Source organism: Rhinopithecus bieti, unplaced genomic scaffold (assembly GCF_001698545.2).
Source record: "Rhinopithecus bieti isolate Rb0 unplaced genomic scaffold, ASM169854v2 scaffold_3040, whole genome shotgun sequence".
In the NCBI taxonomy this organism is placed as follows: Eukaryota; Metazoa; Chordata; class Mammalia; order Primates; family Cercopithecidae; genus Rhinopithecus; species Rhinopithecus bieti.
Window position 1 is genome coordinate 4,814,449 of NW_016804657.1, and position 14,808 is coordinate 4,829,256.

Sequence of the window (14,808 nt, forward strand, 5' to 3'; positions counted from 1 at the left end):
TTACTTCCTTGATTCCTCAAATGCAAAGATGACTTTAATCAAATTGGAAAACTTCTCAGCTAAAATATCCTCAAATATCATCCCAAACCATTCTATCATCTCTTTCTGGTAGTCTATTAGATGTTCATTGACCTTTCAAAATGTCCCTGGTGTTGAGTTTTCATACATTCTACATAATTTCTTAATCTTGGTCTTCTGGTTCATTTTATCTGTTTTGCTTTTCATGTCTAGATGTTTCACTGTTCCCAATCTTATTTTTCTTGTCATATGCTCTTGCTTATCCTCCACCCCCATCATTTTTTGTTTTGTTCCTTCTCAATTTTTGGATATTCTTTCATTCCTTACACATACTGTATTCCAATAAATCTAAGTCATCAAGTACTGAAAAACACATCATTTTGTGCCAATTTAATGCTGTACTGTCATCCGAATTTTAGAGATGTTAAAAAAAATTTTTGTGTCTTCGAATACTCTAATCCAGTAATTCCAAAATCTGCAGTCTTTGCAAGTCAGATTCTGCTATTTCTCTTAATTTATTCACTTTTCAAAGCTTTGTGAATTTTAGTATGAATCCAAAATTATTAGAACACTACCTATTGAAGTTATTTGAGATTGTTTAAAATGCTGCAAGAGTGTACCAACATTTGTTTTTGTTAAGTGCCCAGAATAACTTCAAACCTGACCACTTAGTTTTTTTTTTTTTTTTTTTGAGACAGAGTCTTGCTGTGTTGCCCAGGCTGGAGTGCAGTGGTGTGACCATTGCTCACTGCAGCATTGACTTGCCAGGCTCAAGGAATCCTCCCACCTCAGCATCCTAAGTAGCTGGGGCTACAGGTGTGCACCTAGTATTTTTGTTAAAAATGGCATGTCTGCCTTAATTAAAAAATTTTTTTTGTACAGACATGGTCTCACTATGTTGCCCAGGCTCGTATCCAACTCCTAGGCTCAAGCGATCCTCTCGTGTTGGCCTCCTGAAGTTCTTAGCTTAATTTTTCTAACCACATGGGTAGTGTGAGTTTTGTCATACTAAACTGATTTGTCAGCTTGTGGATACAAATTATCAGACGAATTTTTTTCTTCTCTCAATCCAGTTTTCTTACTTTCCACTCTGAGGTAGCATATTCTAGTGCATTCTTTCACTGAGTGTATCATCTTTTGAGGTTCCAGGTTTTGGAAGTGTCTCACTCTGAGTTCATATTAATGCTGGCCACTAGGCTTTGTTTCTCTTCTAGAGCTTAGCCCATTCCAAAGTCATCAAGAACAAAAAGACTGAGAGAACTGTCAGGGAAAATGTCCCCTTTAATATCGTTATTTCTCTGGATTCATGCTTTTTTGTTCAATTCCACACTAAGCCTTTCATTTTTAAATTTCTCAAGTCTACCAAGATGTTGAAATAACAGCAAAATACAATTATCTACCTTACACAATTCACTAGCTGTTATTCTGCTGCATTTGCACTATCTCACATATGCTTTATACACCCACGAAAGTTTTACCTACTGGAAAACAGCAGAAAGAATGACACTTCATCTCTCATTATTCCAGCATGCATCTCTGAAGAAAAGGGACATTCTTCTATTCAGGCACAAAACCACTGTCACACCTAAGAAAACTATTCCATGTAAGAATTCATAAACAGATTTTCTGTGATGTCCCTAAAATATGTTTAATGGCTGGGTTTAATTGAAAATGAAAAGTTCATGTAGTACATTTCATTATACTGTATTTCACTGCATACTGATTATACTGCATTATTTTATATAGAACAGCCTCCCGACTTGTTTTGTATTTTTTTTTTAAGAATCCAAACCAGCAGTCTTGTAAATGTCCTACATTCCGATTTTGTTTAATTATTCCATGTGATTAGATTCAGGTCAAATGTTCTTGGCAAAAATGCTACACAGGTAGTGAAGTGGGGCTTTAGAGTATCTTCCTTGTAGCTCTACGATGAGTTTAAAGATTTTCTTTTTTTTTTTTTTTTTTTTTTTTTGAGATGGAGTCTCGCTCTGTCACCCAGGCTGGAGTGCAGTGGCCGGATCTCGGCTCACTGCAAGCTCCGTCTCCCGGGTTTACGCCATTCTCCTGCCTCAGCCTCCCGAGTAGCTGGGACTACAGGCGCCCGCCACCTCGCCTGGCTAGTTTTTTGTATTTTTTAGTAGAGACGGGGTTTCACCATGTTCGCCAGGATGGTCTCAATCTCCTGACCTCATGATCTGCCCGTCTCGGCCTCCCAAAGTGCTGGGATGACAGGCTTGAGCCACCGCGCCCGGCCAAGATTTTTATTTTTTAAAGAAACCTCATCCAGCATTTCAGGTATTTTGTACCTCAGGAGGGTTCTTCAGGGCATGCAGTTTGTCATACTGTCAGAAACGCATGCCCCCATGTAGCTTTGCCTTTCCAGATCACTAATGGTAACATGTTCACAAATGAAAGACTGCTGATACATTTACCACCAACTGAGGTAAGGTAACAAGAAAAGGGGATGCTTAGACGAAATCTTCCATAAGATGTTCTATCCTACTAATTCATGTTTACATTTATTGTTCCCTAAAAGTTCAGAGCCTAATATGGGTGGTTGTTGAGTTTTGCAGTCTAAGAATCAATTAATATAGGATTACAGTAATACTTAAGGGCTGAGGATAGACTTGAAAGACTTGAGTTCCAGTATGAAAGCCTTTTCTTATGTCAGTAAAAAGGTAGAAATTACATTCTGAACCTATCCTTTCATGGCAACAGAAGATATGAAAAAAGAAACAATATCTGTTGAGAACTTGTATGTCAACCTTGTGCTATAAATGATCTCAATTCATCTCCATATTAATTTCATGAGCTGGATATGACTATCCTCATTTCACAAATAAGCCAAAGCAAAACTCAGAGAAGTCATATTGGTAACACAAGGGTTCAACCCCAAATCTGGACAATGGCAGAACTTATATTTTTCCCACTATATAAAATGTTTTCCCACTATATAAAATGCATCTAGAAGGGTAACAATTATGAATTTCCATTCTGATGTTTTACTTGGTTATTCAAGGTCTTAAACTCTGTATAATCTTTTAAAAAACCATTTCTTGAAAAAATAGTCTATACTCATTCCATGTCTCATTCACCTAACCCACTGTACACTTGTTGCTGCTCAAACTGGAACAGCTTTTATCAAGGTCATCTATAACTTCTATATTGCAAAATTCAATGGCCACTTTATGTTTACTTCAACACTTGACATCAGCAACACCCCCACACCCCATCTTGAAACCTCTTTCTCATCTTCTATTATCACTCTCCTGGCTTTCCTCCTACCTATATGACTAATCCATAGGAATCCTTTGTGTTTTGTTTTCCTAGTTCTTAAATAGTTTCCTCTGCTGTTGTAACTATCCTGCTCTTCCCATTCTATAAAGTTCCTAGGCAATATCATATTCTTATACTGCTTTAGTTACCACTTACACTAGTAACTAAACTTAGATGTTTATAAATGGCCACCATGCACTAGACATATTCAGTGATGAACAAAAACAATTACAATACCTAACTGATGGATCTCACAGGCTCTATCTCTAGCCAGGGTCTCTCACAAGCACCAGAACCACAGAGACCCGCACCTTAATTTTCCATTAGTACCTCACACTCAATATATCCCAAACTGAACTCACTCCCCTGGTTCACTCATAACCTATTCCCTTCTCCTCCTCTTCCCAATTTTAATAGGTGCTAGCAACTCCATGGCTTCAATTAGTGGTCCATTTTACTAAGTCTCTCAAGTTTGACTGCTATTCTCCCATTCTACTGCCAGATAGCTAATTTAGGGCTCACCTGGATTACTTAGAGCATACAATTGGGTCTCTACCTCTAATATTCTGCAGAACATTCTTCACTGCTACAATGATCTTTCAAAAAGGCAAATTTGATTATTTCAACACTCCAGTCCCCACCTTGCTTAAAATTCAAGAACTCCTTGTTGGCCTCAGCATAATTCCCAAACCCTTTAATATAACTTACAAGACTCTCTGCTCGAAGAGGGCTCTGCTCAATTCTTGAGTTTAGTTTTTACCACTCCATCTTACACTGTTTCAGATTAACTTTAAGTTAATTAACTTTTCAGTTCCTGGAATACATACATGTTCTCTCTTACTCAGTCTTCTACATAATGTATTCTCTTTTCACTCTCTTAGACTTGTCCACTGTCCTTTTATGAGTGAAAGAAATTGCTTTCCTGGCAACAAAGTTTGGGTTAGATCCTTTCCTATGCATTACAATTATATTGTTAATCCCTATCATAACATCGATTACTCTAACATAGAGTCTAAAGTCTGTGAAGGCAATGACTATATCTTGTTCACTACTGTATTTTGGTGCCTGGCACACAGTGTAAATTTTTAAAATGATTTTAAATTATGATTAAGTTTCAACTTACAGAAGAAAAAAGAAGAAATTCATTTGAAAACTTTTTCAATTTTCTAATTTAATAGAAATAACCAAAACAATGTGGCTTTCAAACAAGGGTTTAAAACTAATCTAATACAACTTCTACAACACATTCCAGAGCATTATAACAAGAATTATTTACAGGCAGCTAATGTATTAAATAACCATGAAAAGAAAAAACTTGCTTTTATTACACACCAGCAAAAATACAGGAACGAAACAATTAGAAACTGCAACCTTGTTTTAAAAAATTAAATATGATTATTTAGAGAATACAATACCACAGAAACAGCACTTTTTAAGAATCATATTGAAGGGCAGTTAACTATGTGCAAAAGTAGTAGTAGTAGTAGTAATAATAATGAGGGGAGGAGACCAATTTAAATACTGGAAGCAAGGAACTAGTAAGGCTGTGAATTTAACCCTTTCGTGTGTAGGTATGTTTACATAAAAAATTAACAGGCTTTCAAATTGCACAAATCTTTTTTATAGGCTTATGTATATGTTTCACTGTGTTTTAAAACGTAGTAGATGCCTACATTTTTCAGAACCAGGAGCAGAACATGCATTCCATCCTTAAGATTGAAATTTAGGCCACACTTGAAAGGGAATATTGGAGTGGCACTTACAAAATCATTTTGGTGCCTTCCCACACATGTAAATTTGGTTAATTTAAAAGAAGAGCATTTTCAATTTTAAAGATCACTTTCTAGAAAAGGGCTAAACTTAACTTTGTACATTTTGTAGTTTGATATGACAAATATATCCAAATTAACTTATTTTTGAAGATAGTTTTGTTTCTCCGATACAATAAAAAATATATAAACGACCACATAGGCAAACACAAGGAACTAAGATGAAAGAAATGCTATACATGCATTTTGACCAAGTAAAAGAAACCATTATATTCAAGAGTACATGTTGAATCTGAAATGTCTATGTAAACTGTGGCATATAAATTTTTTTCCTTAAAAAAGTACCTTCAATTTTTTTACTCAAACACTTACTTTTAAAAAAATATGCAACTTTCCCCAATTTTAAAATAAAATGCCACAATATATTGTCATTACTTCCAGCATACATTTAAATTTCTTAATTTTTAAAAGATAGACTGGGTGATATGCATACAAACTTTCCTATAAAATCACCATCCAGGAGAGGATTCTGACATGCTATTAGGCAACAGACTTAAAGCAGTGTTATTGCTTTATCAAGGAGGAGATAAACTGTGAGAAAAAAAAATTAAATATCCAGGTCTGGTACATGATCAAACTGTATTACACCTTGAAAATCTTGAATCACCTTCAGCAGATCATTAACATAGATGGTACAGAAATTAAGAATTCATGGTATGAATTGAATCTGTTTTAACTAATGGAGTTGGGTACGTGGATTTTTTATAAAACTACTCACTGATCCGATGCTGAGTATGCAAATGAGCAGTGCTTTGACAAGAAATGAGATTTTTGTATTTCACATGTTGTACACGAATGGGGGTGGGTGTGGGACGTAAAAGCCAAGGGAGAGGGGGCCACAGCATCTACTCCCATTTTGGATAGTAAGAGACCATTTAATAACATACGGTAGGCCACAATCCAAGGGCATAGTTGGAAGACCTGAATCTATTAGCTTATTAACACTAATCACTAATAATTACATGGCAGGATACCTGCTGAGGTAATTGATAAATCTACAATTTGCACACTTATAAACCTTTTACTTCTACTTAAAAGCATTATTTCTTTCAATTAACTAAAAATTCCAAAACTTGTTATCACAAAAAATGAGACAACTGACTTAGCATTACCTAAAATTCCCTTATGTTAAGATACACAAGTCAGAAAGTACCAACTTGTTGATCCAAAAATAATAATTTCAATAGTGGATCCCATGCCTTATCATTTCTCTGTAGTAATGGTTTGATGTTTCCATACAGAGCATAACCTGCAATCTAACCATACTTTAGAACTTTCACATGCTTTGTCTTAATAAAGCAATTCCTTCACTCAAGTGAATCGGCTGAGCCAAGTGCTGAAAACACAAATTTAGGTCAGCAGAACAGACCGTGCAACACTTTGTTCTTAGTTTTCTGATGGGAGAAGTAAATTGAAGTACAGCAAAACTTTAAAAGCTTTTAAGAAAACATTATGTGGACTTTTCTCCAAATCTTCTAAAATACTTCCATTTAAACAACAAATAAAAATGTGAGAGTATAAAAACAAACTGCCTTCAGGGACTGACAGATATTCAATTTTGTCTTTTTAAAACATAAATTAATAGGAAAACATATATCTAAATATCAGTTTAAGTTTTATACTTTTAACCATAGGTATAAATGAGCTGAAAAAATCAGCTTAGAGACACAACGATCAGTGTGCAAGAAAAAAGCTTTAATAAAAAATCTAAAGTGAGTACCTTAATGGTGGCATGTTGATAGCTATTAATAGTAATTCCTCAGCAGTATAAATTATCTTAACAGAAATGAAGGCTATTAAATGTTGACAAAAAAGTGGCTTTTAAACTGATTTAACCAATCTTAAACCAAAAAAACCTAAAACTCTAACATGTAATTTTAAGGGAACACAGTTATTTTTTAAGGCCCCAAATACTGAAAAATATTTACTTAATATGTGTTTCTCCCCTCAGTTAGCAGAATCTATTTATGACTCATTATCTACAATTTTTTAAAAGGATCCATTTGAAGAGCAATACAAAATATTAAAACTAAAAGGCCTGACAGAATGAAGTTATACTGCTGCTATTCCTCACTTTCCAAAAATGTGCCCTTAGATATATGTCTACTTATAAACTGAAATCATGGATGTTGTGAAAAAAGAGGGAAACAGGCATAGGCATAAGTATTTTTAAATAATTTTCTCCCTCTTATTAAAAAACTTTTCTTAGGAATTTAAAATTTGAGTAAAATGTTTCAACAGTTTGGTGTATTTTCAAAGGCTTAAATTATTTTTAAAAAAGTGAAAATGAAGAGGAAGCCAGGAATAAAGTAAATCAATAGCAATAATAAAATCAATACTCTTTAAATACACAACCAGGAAGCCTCAATCGTATTCCTATTTACCCCCACCCCTTGTTAAGAAAAGAAAAACAACCCAAAGGAATTTGTATAATAATTTCTTTAGAGCACTTTATTTGATTCAATATGCACTAAAAAATATTGACCTCTTAGACAATTATGTGAAATAATTTTCTGAGTAGTCTACTCTCTGAACTGCTTAAACTAAATTTTTAAAAAGGCAAATAAATGATTTGCCACAATGCTAATTTCTGAAAAATATCTAATGGCAACTTCTTCTATTTTGGTCTCTGTATATTCTAATGTGTCCATACAAAAGTAGGATTAAAATCTTTAATCAAACAAAAGAGAAGCCTGTAACACTGTAGAACACACATTTTGAATGTGAGCATCACAAATGAAGAAAAGAAAAATGAACCAGAGCCAAGTTGATTTATCTGCCTCGGGTGCTGTAGTTGGGGTGGTAAAGGTGGGTTTACTCCAGTAACCATTCAAGTGGGGATTGGCTCATTTTCAGGATTTACTTACAGGTCTCTTCTAAGTCCTTTAAGCCCCCAGTCCATGCAAATGTCCCACTTGGTGGACAGATGAGTAATCTAACCCCACCGGGTTTATTTCAATATTTTGATATCTCAATAATAAGCTGCTTCTGAAGATTTTTTTGAGAAGTCTGTTCTCTATTAAAATAAGATAGAACCTCAAAATATGAATGTGAACATTAGAAATAGACAGAATATATTACAAATCCATTCTTGATAGGAACATTAGTAAGAATACACATTAGCTTAAAAAACAGGCTCAGCAAATGTTGCTGATCTGCCAAAAGTTTTAGTTCACTATTTACAAATAAGACAAAGTGAAATACAGAAAATTTTACACATTTGGTAGTTGACAGATACTGTTTGCCAATAGTGGTCTATCAGAAAACTGACATGAAGGAAGACTGGAAAAGAGCCAGTTGTCACCTTCTCAATCAAATTTAAATGTACAGAAAACTAGATTAATTTTGAAACAAACATTCTGCCTTTCATGGGAATAACTGTATGATCACATGATTTGATTGGGAAGTACAATTCTAAGTGTTTTCTGGAAATGACTACTATAACTCTAAATAATCCACTAATGAAAAGTTACTGTTTTTATTTCAGTAGACCATTGAAGTTGATTAAATGATAACTAGTGGTCGTGTTTCCTAAACCCTAAGTATGAGCAGAAAATAAAACCACTGCTGAGTTCTTTATATCAATTTTAAAACTAAGACCCAACAGCATAAAAATGAGAAAAAATATAATGGCATGATTCAATGCAAATCTGCACTGACATTAAAGTAGAATCTGAGCTACTTGGGTTTTCAACTAGAAAACAACCTGATATGTATGTGTGTGAAGGGGGAGGGTTAAAAGTTATTTTAATAACTGTGTGACCTAGTCCAAAAAGAAAATTTATCAAGTGACACGAGCCTCAAGTATTTACTCGTACACCAAGTATCCTGCACCAATCAATAGCACACCATCATCAACATTTGCCATTTCTAACAATCAGAGAATCATCCTCACTAGAACAGAAATCCTCATATCATTTCACTTTTGCTTTTTGCTTTTAAAGTTGCAAACAGAGTTCTCTCCCCCTTTCTTGACAAGAATGTGTTTCTGTCCATTATTTCAATCTAATACTGTGTAAAAGCTATCAGCTTCTTCAAGGAGGTGCCCACTGTAGGCAGGATATTCCAGCAACACTTAAAAAGTTTTGTGGGTTTTTTGTTTTTTTTTGTTTTTTAACAATTGATTCAAATCTATGTCATTTTACTTTATATGTACTGGTCTCTCATCTGACTTTAGGCGTTTTCTGCGGGGCTGTATAAAGTCTTCATCAGAGTCCTCAGTTACCTCACCATCATCCTCTTCCTGCTCAAACTCTGGCAAAGGTGCGAAGGTCCTGTCTGAGTAGATCTCTGTGAGTTTATCTTCAAAGTACAATGCAACTGCTTTCCCTGCCTGAGCTACTTCTGAATCAGCCTGCAAGCAAAAGATAGGAATATTCACCTATTGGTAATGCATATTCCTTCACCAAGTTTGCATGGTCTGAAAAGCTTACCTTCAAATTAATCTCTTGTGTGTCTGCATAAACTTGAACAACTTTCATCATCTAAAAAGGATACCAGAGTCAAAAAAAAAAAAGGGAAATTATAATCCTTTCTAAAGTTATGAGACTGCATAGGATTGGCGACGAAAAGTCAGCCATACTAGGGAGAACAAATTGCTATAACCAGATAAAGTGCTTTTCTAAAATTCTACAGAATATGGAACCATTTTCTTTACAAAGCCCTGTTACTAAAGCTACTGTGAAACCTCAGTAATTGTCTTATTTTGAATTATCAAGGTCAATCTGAATAGGAATTGGTCTGAACACATCAATCTATTCAAGAGAAAAATATTTGTGAAGCAAATTATATAAGAAACGTTGCTTTTAAAAACTGACACACTTTCAACAAACCACTTAATAAAAATTATATCTGTATAGCAATATTTTAATCATAAACTATTTAACTATTACTGAGGCAGGTAACATGGGTCTTCTTATCAACTATAGTTCATGAAAGCATATCTATTTGAAAATAATTTAACTACACTGAAAAATAAGACAAAATTTGGGACTAGTTTCTAAATTTAACTTCAAATTAATGAGATTTTACTAATATACTCTGTGCCATACTGCTATAAAGGTGACTTAGATTTTCACCTTATGAGGATTTTGTTTTGTTTTTAATTTTAAAATGCCATCTGGATGCTTCCAGAGGCAGTTATGGGAATACATTACAGGATTCAATGTGATTTATTTTAGTAATAATCATATGGCACCCAAATTACATCAGCAATAAAAATACTTTAGTATTAATCTCTTAAAAGATTTTGTAGATTCTCATTAAATTCCACTTTCTTCTCCTATCATGAAAATCTTCCATAATAATAACAGAATTGATTTTATCCCTAAGATAATAAAAACAATTTTCCTGAAACAGGTATATATCACATTTCTTCTCAAGGCATGGCTAATTCAACCTTACCCTCAAAAAAAAACCTCCAAAAACCAAAAAACATAACCACAATTAATGAAAGTCACACTGTTGAAATAAGAAAACTCAGTATCATATACTCTGGGCNCTCTTATTAAAAAACTTTTCTTAGGAATTTAAAATTTGAGTAAAATGTTTCAACAGTTTGGTGTATTTTCAAAGGCTTAAATTATTTTTAAAAAAGTGAAAATGAAGAGGAAGCCAGGAATAAAGTAAATCAATAGCAATAATAAAATCAATACTCTTTAAATACACAACCAGGAAGCCTCAATCGTATTCCTATTTACCCCACCCCTTGTTAAGAAAAGAAAACAACCCAAAGGAATTTGTATAATAATTTCTTTAGAGCACTTTATTTGATTCAATATGCACTAAAAAATATTGACCTCTTAGACAATTATGTGAAATAATTTTCTGAGTAGTCTACTCTCTGAACTGCTTAAACTAAATTTTAAAAGGCAAATAAATGATTTGCCACAATGCTAATTTCTGAAAATATCTAATGGCAACTTCTTCTATTTTGGTCTCTGTATATTCTAATGTGTCCATACAAAAGTAGGATTAAAATCTTTAATCAAACAAAAGAGAAGCCTGTAACACTGTAGAACACACATTTTGAATGTGAGCATCACAAATGAAGAAAAGAAAATGAACCAGAGCCAAGTTGATTTATCTGCCTCGGGTGCTGTAGTTGGGGTGGTAAAGGTGGGTTTACTCCAGTAACCATTCAAGTGGGGATTGGCTCATTTTCAGGATTTACTTACAGGTCTCTTCTAAGTCCTTTAAGCCCCAGTCCATGCAAATGTCCCACTTGGTGGACAGATGAGTAATCTAACCCCACCGGGTTTATTTCAATATTTTGATATCTCAATAATAAGCTGCTTCTGAAGATTTTTTTGAGAAGTCTGTTCTCTATTAAAATAAGATAGAACCTCAAAATATGAATGTGAACATTAGAAATAGACAGAATATATTACAAATCCATTCTTGATAGGAACATTAGTAAGAATACACATTAGCTTAAAAAACAGGCTCAGCAAATGTTGCTGATCTGCCAAAAGTTTTAGTTCACTATTTACAAATAAGACAAAGTGAAATACAGAAAATTTTACACATTTGGTAGTTGACAGATACTGTTTGCCAATAGTGGTCTATCAGAAAACTGACATGAAGGAAGACTGGAAAAGAGCCAGTTGTCACCTTCTCAATCAAATTTAAATGTACAGAAAACTAGATTAATTTTGAAACAAACATTCTGCCTTTCATGGGAATAACTGTATGATCACATGATTTGATTGGGAAGTACAATTCTAAGTGTTTTCTGGAAATGACTACTATAACTCTAAATAATCCACTAATGAAAAGTTACTGTTTTATTTCAGTAGACCATTGAAGTTGATTAAATGATAACTAGTGGTCGTGTTTCCTAAACCCTAAGTATGAGCAGAAAATAAAACCACTGCTGAGTTCTTTATATCAATTTTAAAACTAAGACCCAACAGCATAAAATGAGAAAAAATATAATGGCATGATTCAATGCAAATCTGCACTGACATTAAAGTAGAATCTGAGCTACTTGGGTTTTCAACTAGAAAACAACCTGATATGTATGTGTGTGAAGGGGAGGGTTAAAAGTTATTTTAATAACTGTGTGACCTAGTCCAAAAGAAAATTTATCAAGTGACACGAGCCTCAAGTATTTACTCGTACACCAAGTATCCTGCACCAATCAATAGCACACCATCATCAACATTTGCCATTTCTAACAATCAGAGAATCATCCTCACTAGAACAGAAATCCTCATATCATTTCACTTTTGCTTTTGCTTTTAAAGTTGCAAACAGAGTTCTCTCCCCTTTCTTGACAAGAATGTGTTTCTGTCCATTATTTCAATCTAATACTGTGTAAAAGCTATCAGCTTCTTCAAGGAGGTGCCCACTGTAGGCAGGATATTCCAGCAACACTTAAAAGTTTTGTGGGTTTTTTGTTTTTTTTTGTTTTTTAACAATTGATTCAAATCTATGTCATTTTACTTTATATGTACTGGTCTCTCATCTGACTTTAGGCGTTTTCTGCGGGGCTGTATAAAGTCTTCATCAGAGTCCTCAGTTACCTCACCATCATCCTCTTCCTGCTCAAACTCTGGCAAAGGTGCGAAGGTCCTGTCTGAGTAGATCTCTGTGAGTTTATCTTCAAAGTACAATGCAACTGCTTTCCCTGCCTGAGCTACTTCTGAATCAGCCTGCAAGCAAAAGATAGGAATATTCACCTATTGGTAATGCATATTCCTTCACCAAGTTTGCATGGTCTGAAAAGCTTACCTTCAAATTAATCTCTTGTGTGTCTGCATAAACTTGAACAACTTTCATCATCTAAAAGGATACCAGAGTCAAAAAAAAAAAGGGAAATTATAATCCTTTCTAAAGTTATGAGACTGCATAGGATTGGCGACGAAAAGTCAGCCATACTAGGGAGAACAAATTGCTATAACCAGATAAAGTGCTTTTCTAAAATTCTACAGAATATGGAACCATTTTCTTTACAAAGCCCTGTTACTAAAGCTACTGTGAAACCTCAGTAATTGTCTTATTTTGAATTATCAAGGTCAATCTGAATAGGAATTGGTCTGAACACATCAATCTATTCAAGAGAAAATATTTGTGAAGCAAATTATATAAGAAACGTTGCTTTTAAAACTGACACACTTTCAACAAACCACTTAATAAAATTATATCTGTATAGCAATATTTTAATCATAAACTATTTAACTATTACTGAGGCAGGTAACATGGGTCTTCTTATCAACTATAGTTCATGAAAGCATATCTATTTGAAAATAATTTAACTACACTGAAAATAAGACAAAATTTGGGACTAGTTTCTAAATTTAACTTCAAATTAATGAGATTTTACTAATATACTCTGTGCCATACTGCTATAAAGGTGACTTAGATTTTCACCTTATGAGGATTTTGTTTTGTTTTAATTTTAAAATGCCATCTGGATGCTTCCAGAGGCAGTTATGGGAATACATTACAGGATTCAATGTGATTTATTTTAGTAATAATCATATGGCACCCAAATTACATCAGCAATAAAATACTTTAGTATTAATCTCTTAAAAGATTTTGTAGATTCTCATTAAATTCCACTTTCTTCTCCTATCATGAAAATCTTCCATAATAATAACAGAATTGATTTTATCCCTAAGATAATAAAACAATTTTCCTGAAACAGGTATATATCACATTTCTTCTCAAGGCATGGCTAATTCAACCTTACCCTCAAAAAAAAACCTCCAAAAACCAAAAAACATAACCACAATTAATGAAAGTCACACTGTTGAAATAAGAAAACTCAGTATCATATACTCTGGGCCACTATTCAAGATAGGTCACCAGAGATTAGTTTAAGGTTCTACATTTATGTTGTCAATAATAAAATGCAAGGACAAGGGTACAGATACTTTCCTAACAGTACCCAAAATGTAAGCTGTTTATAATCATATCCCACAAAACATACTTAACTACGGACAGTACTTTCCATACTTATGCCAATCCTCAACTCATTTAGAAAAAGTAATATTCTTAATGTATTATATTTAAGTATATACTACAAATTATACACAATAAATTTTCTTCACAGGAGCTGTTAATACAATCAGATGTTTAGCAGGACTGTAGCAGAAAAAACAATTTTAATAAAATTAAAGTCTTTCAGCAGAAAAAATAAAACAAGGAAACAAACAAAAACTAACAAATCAAGACTCTATAGGTTGGAAGTTAACATACTTCATTAAACCTTTCACAGTTCTTGAAGATCAAACGGACATCAGCCACAAAGTCATCTGGGATTTGGTAGTGTTGGGAATGTTTTTTCTGAAGCTTCTTTTTCACGGTGGATAAATCCATTGGTTTCTTTATAATTTTATAGTAGTTTGGTATCTAAAATAAGCAAATAATGGCAAATAAGAATTCTCCAAAAATGCCAAACTGTTGAATTTGCAAATGCATAGCATATTAATTTTAGGGAAAAAAAATTATTATAGAGCCAGCTGCTTGCAAATTTTGATATGGACGTATATACTTTACATCTTCATGAAAACCAAATCTTATGCAGAATATGTACCAATCTTCATGGCTAGTCCAAGCCCCCAAAATCCTACTTTTAAGATTTGGAAAGAAAGCAATTAGCAAGGGTAACCAACCAGTAGCCTTGAGGCAACATTTGACTTATCAGAATTTTATGACTCCAAGAGTTTTTCTTTTTTTT

The 14,808-nt window shown here is 33.7% G+C and overlaps 1 protein-coding gene and 1 long non-coding RNA gene across 2 annotated transcripts in view; both read right to left on the reverse strand.

Moving 5' to 3' along the window:
• Positions 1-4,439: 4,439 nt before the first annotated feature.
• LOC108528116 (uncharacterized) lies at positions 4,440-10,611 on the reverse strand. The gene is made up of 2 exons (XR_001885031.1): positions 9,557-10,611; positions 4,440-9,477 (listed from the first exon to the last, which is right to left on the reverse strand). It is a non-coding gene; the product is annotated as an uncharacterized LOC108528116 (long non-coding RNA).
• Positions 10,612-12,539: 1,928 nt separating this feature from the next.
• The window catches only part of TRIM33 (tripartite motif containing 33), a 115,057-nt gene continuing 112,788 nt past the window's right edge, over positions 12,540-14,808 (reverse strand). The window contains 3 exon segments of the mRNA XM_017869780.1: positions 12,540-12,778; positions 12,858-12,908; positions 14,328-14,480. Coding sequence (XP_017725269.1) covers positions 12,566-12,778; positions 12,858-12,908; positions 14,328-14,480 — 417 coding nt within the window. The 3' untranslated portion in view covers positions 12,540-12,565.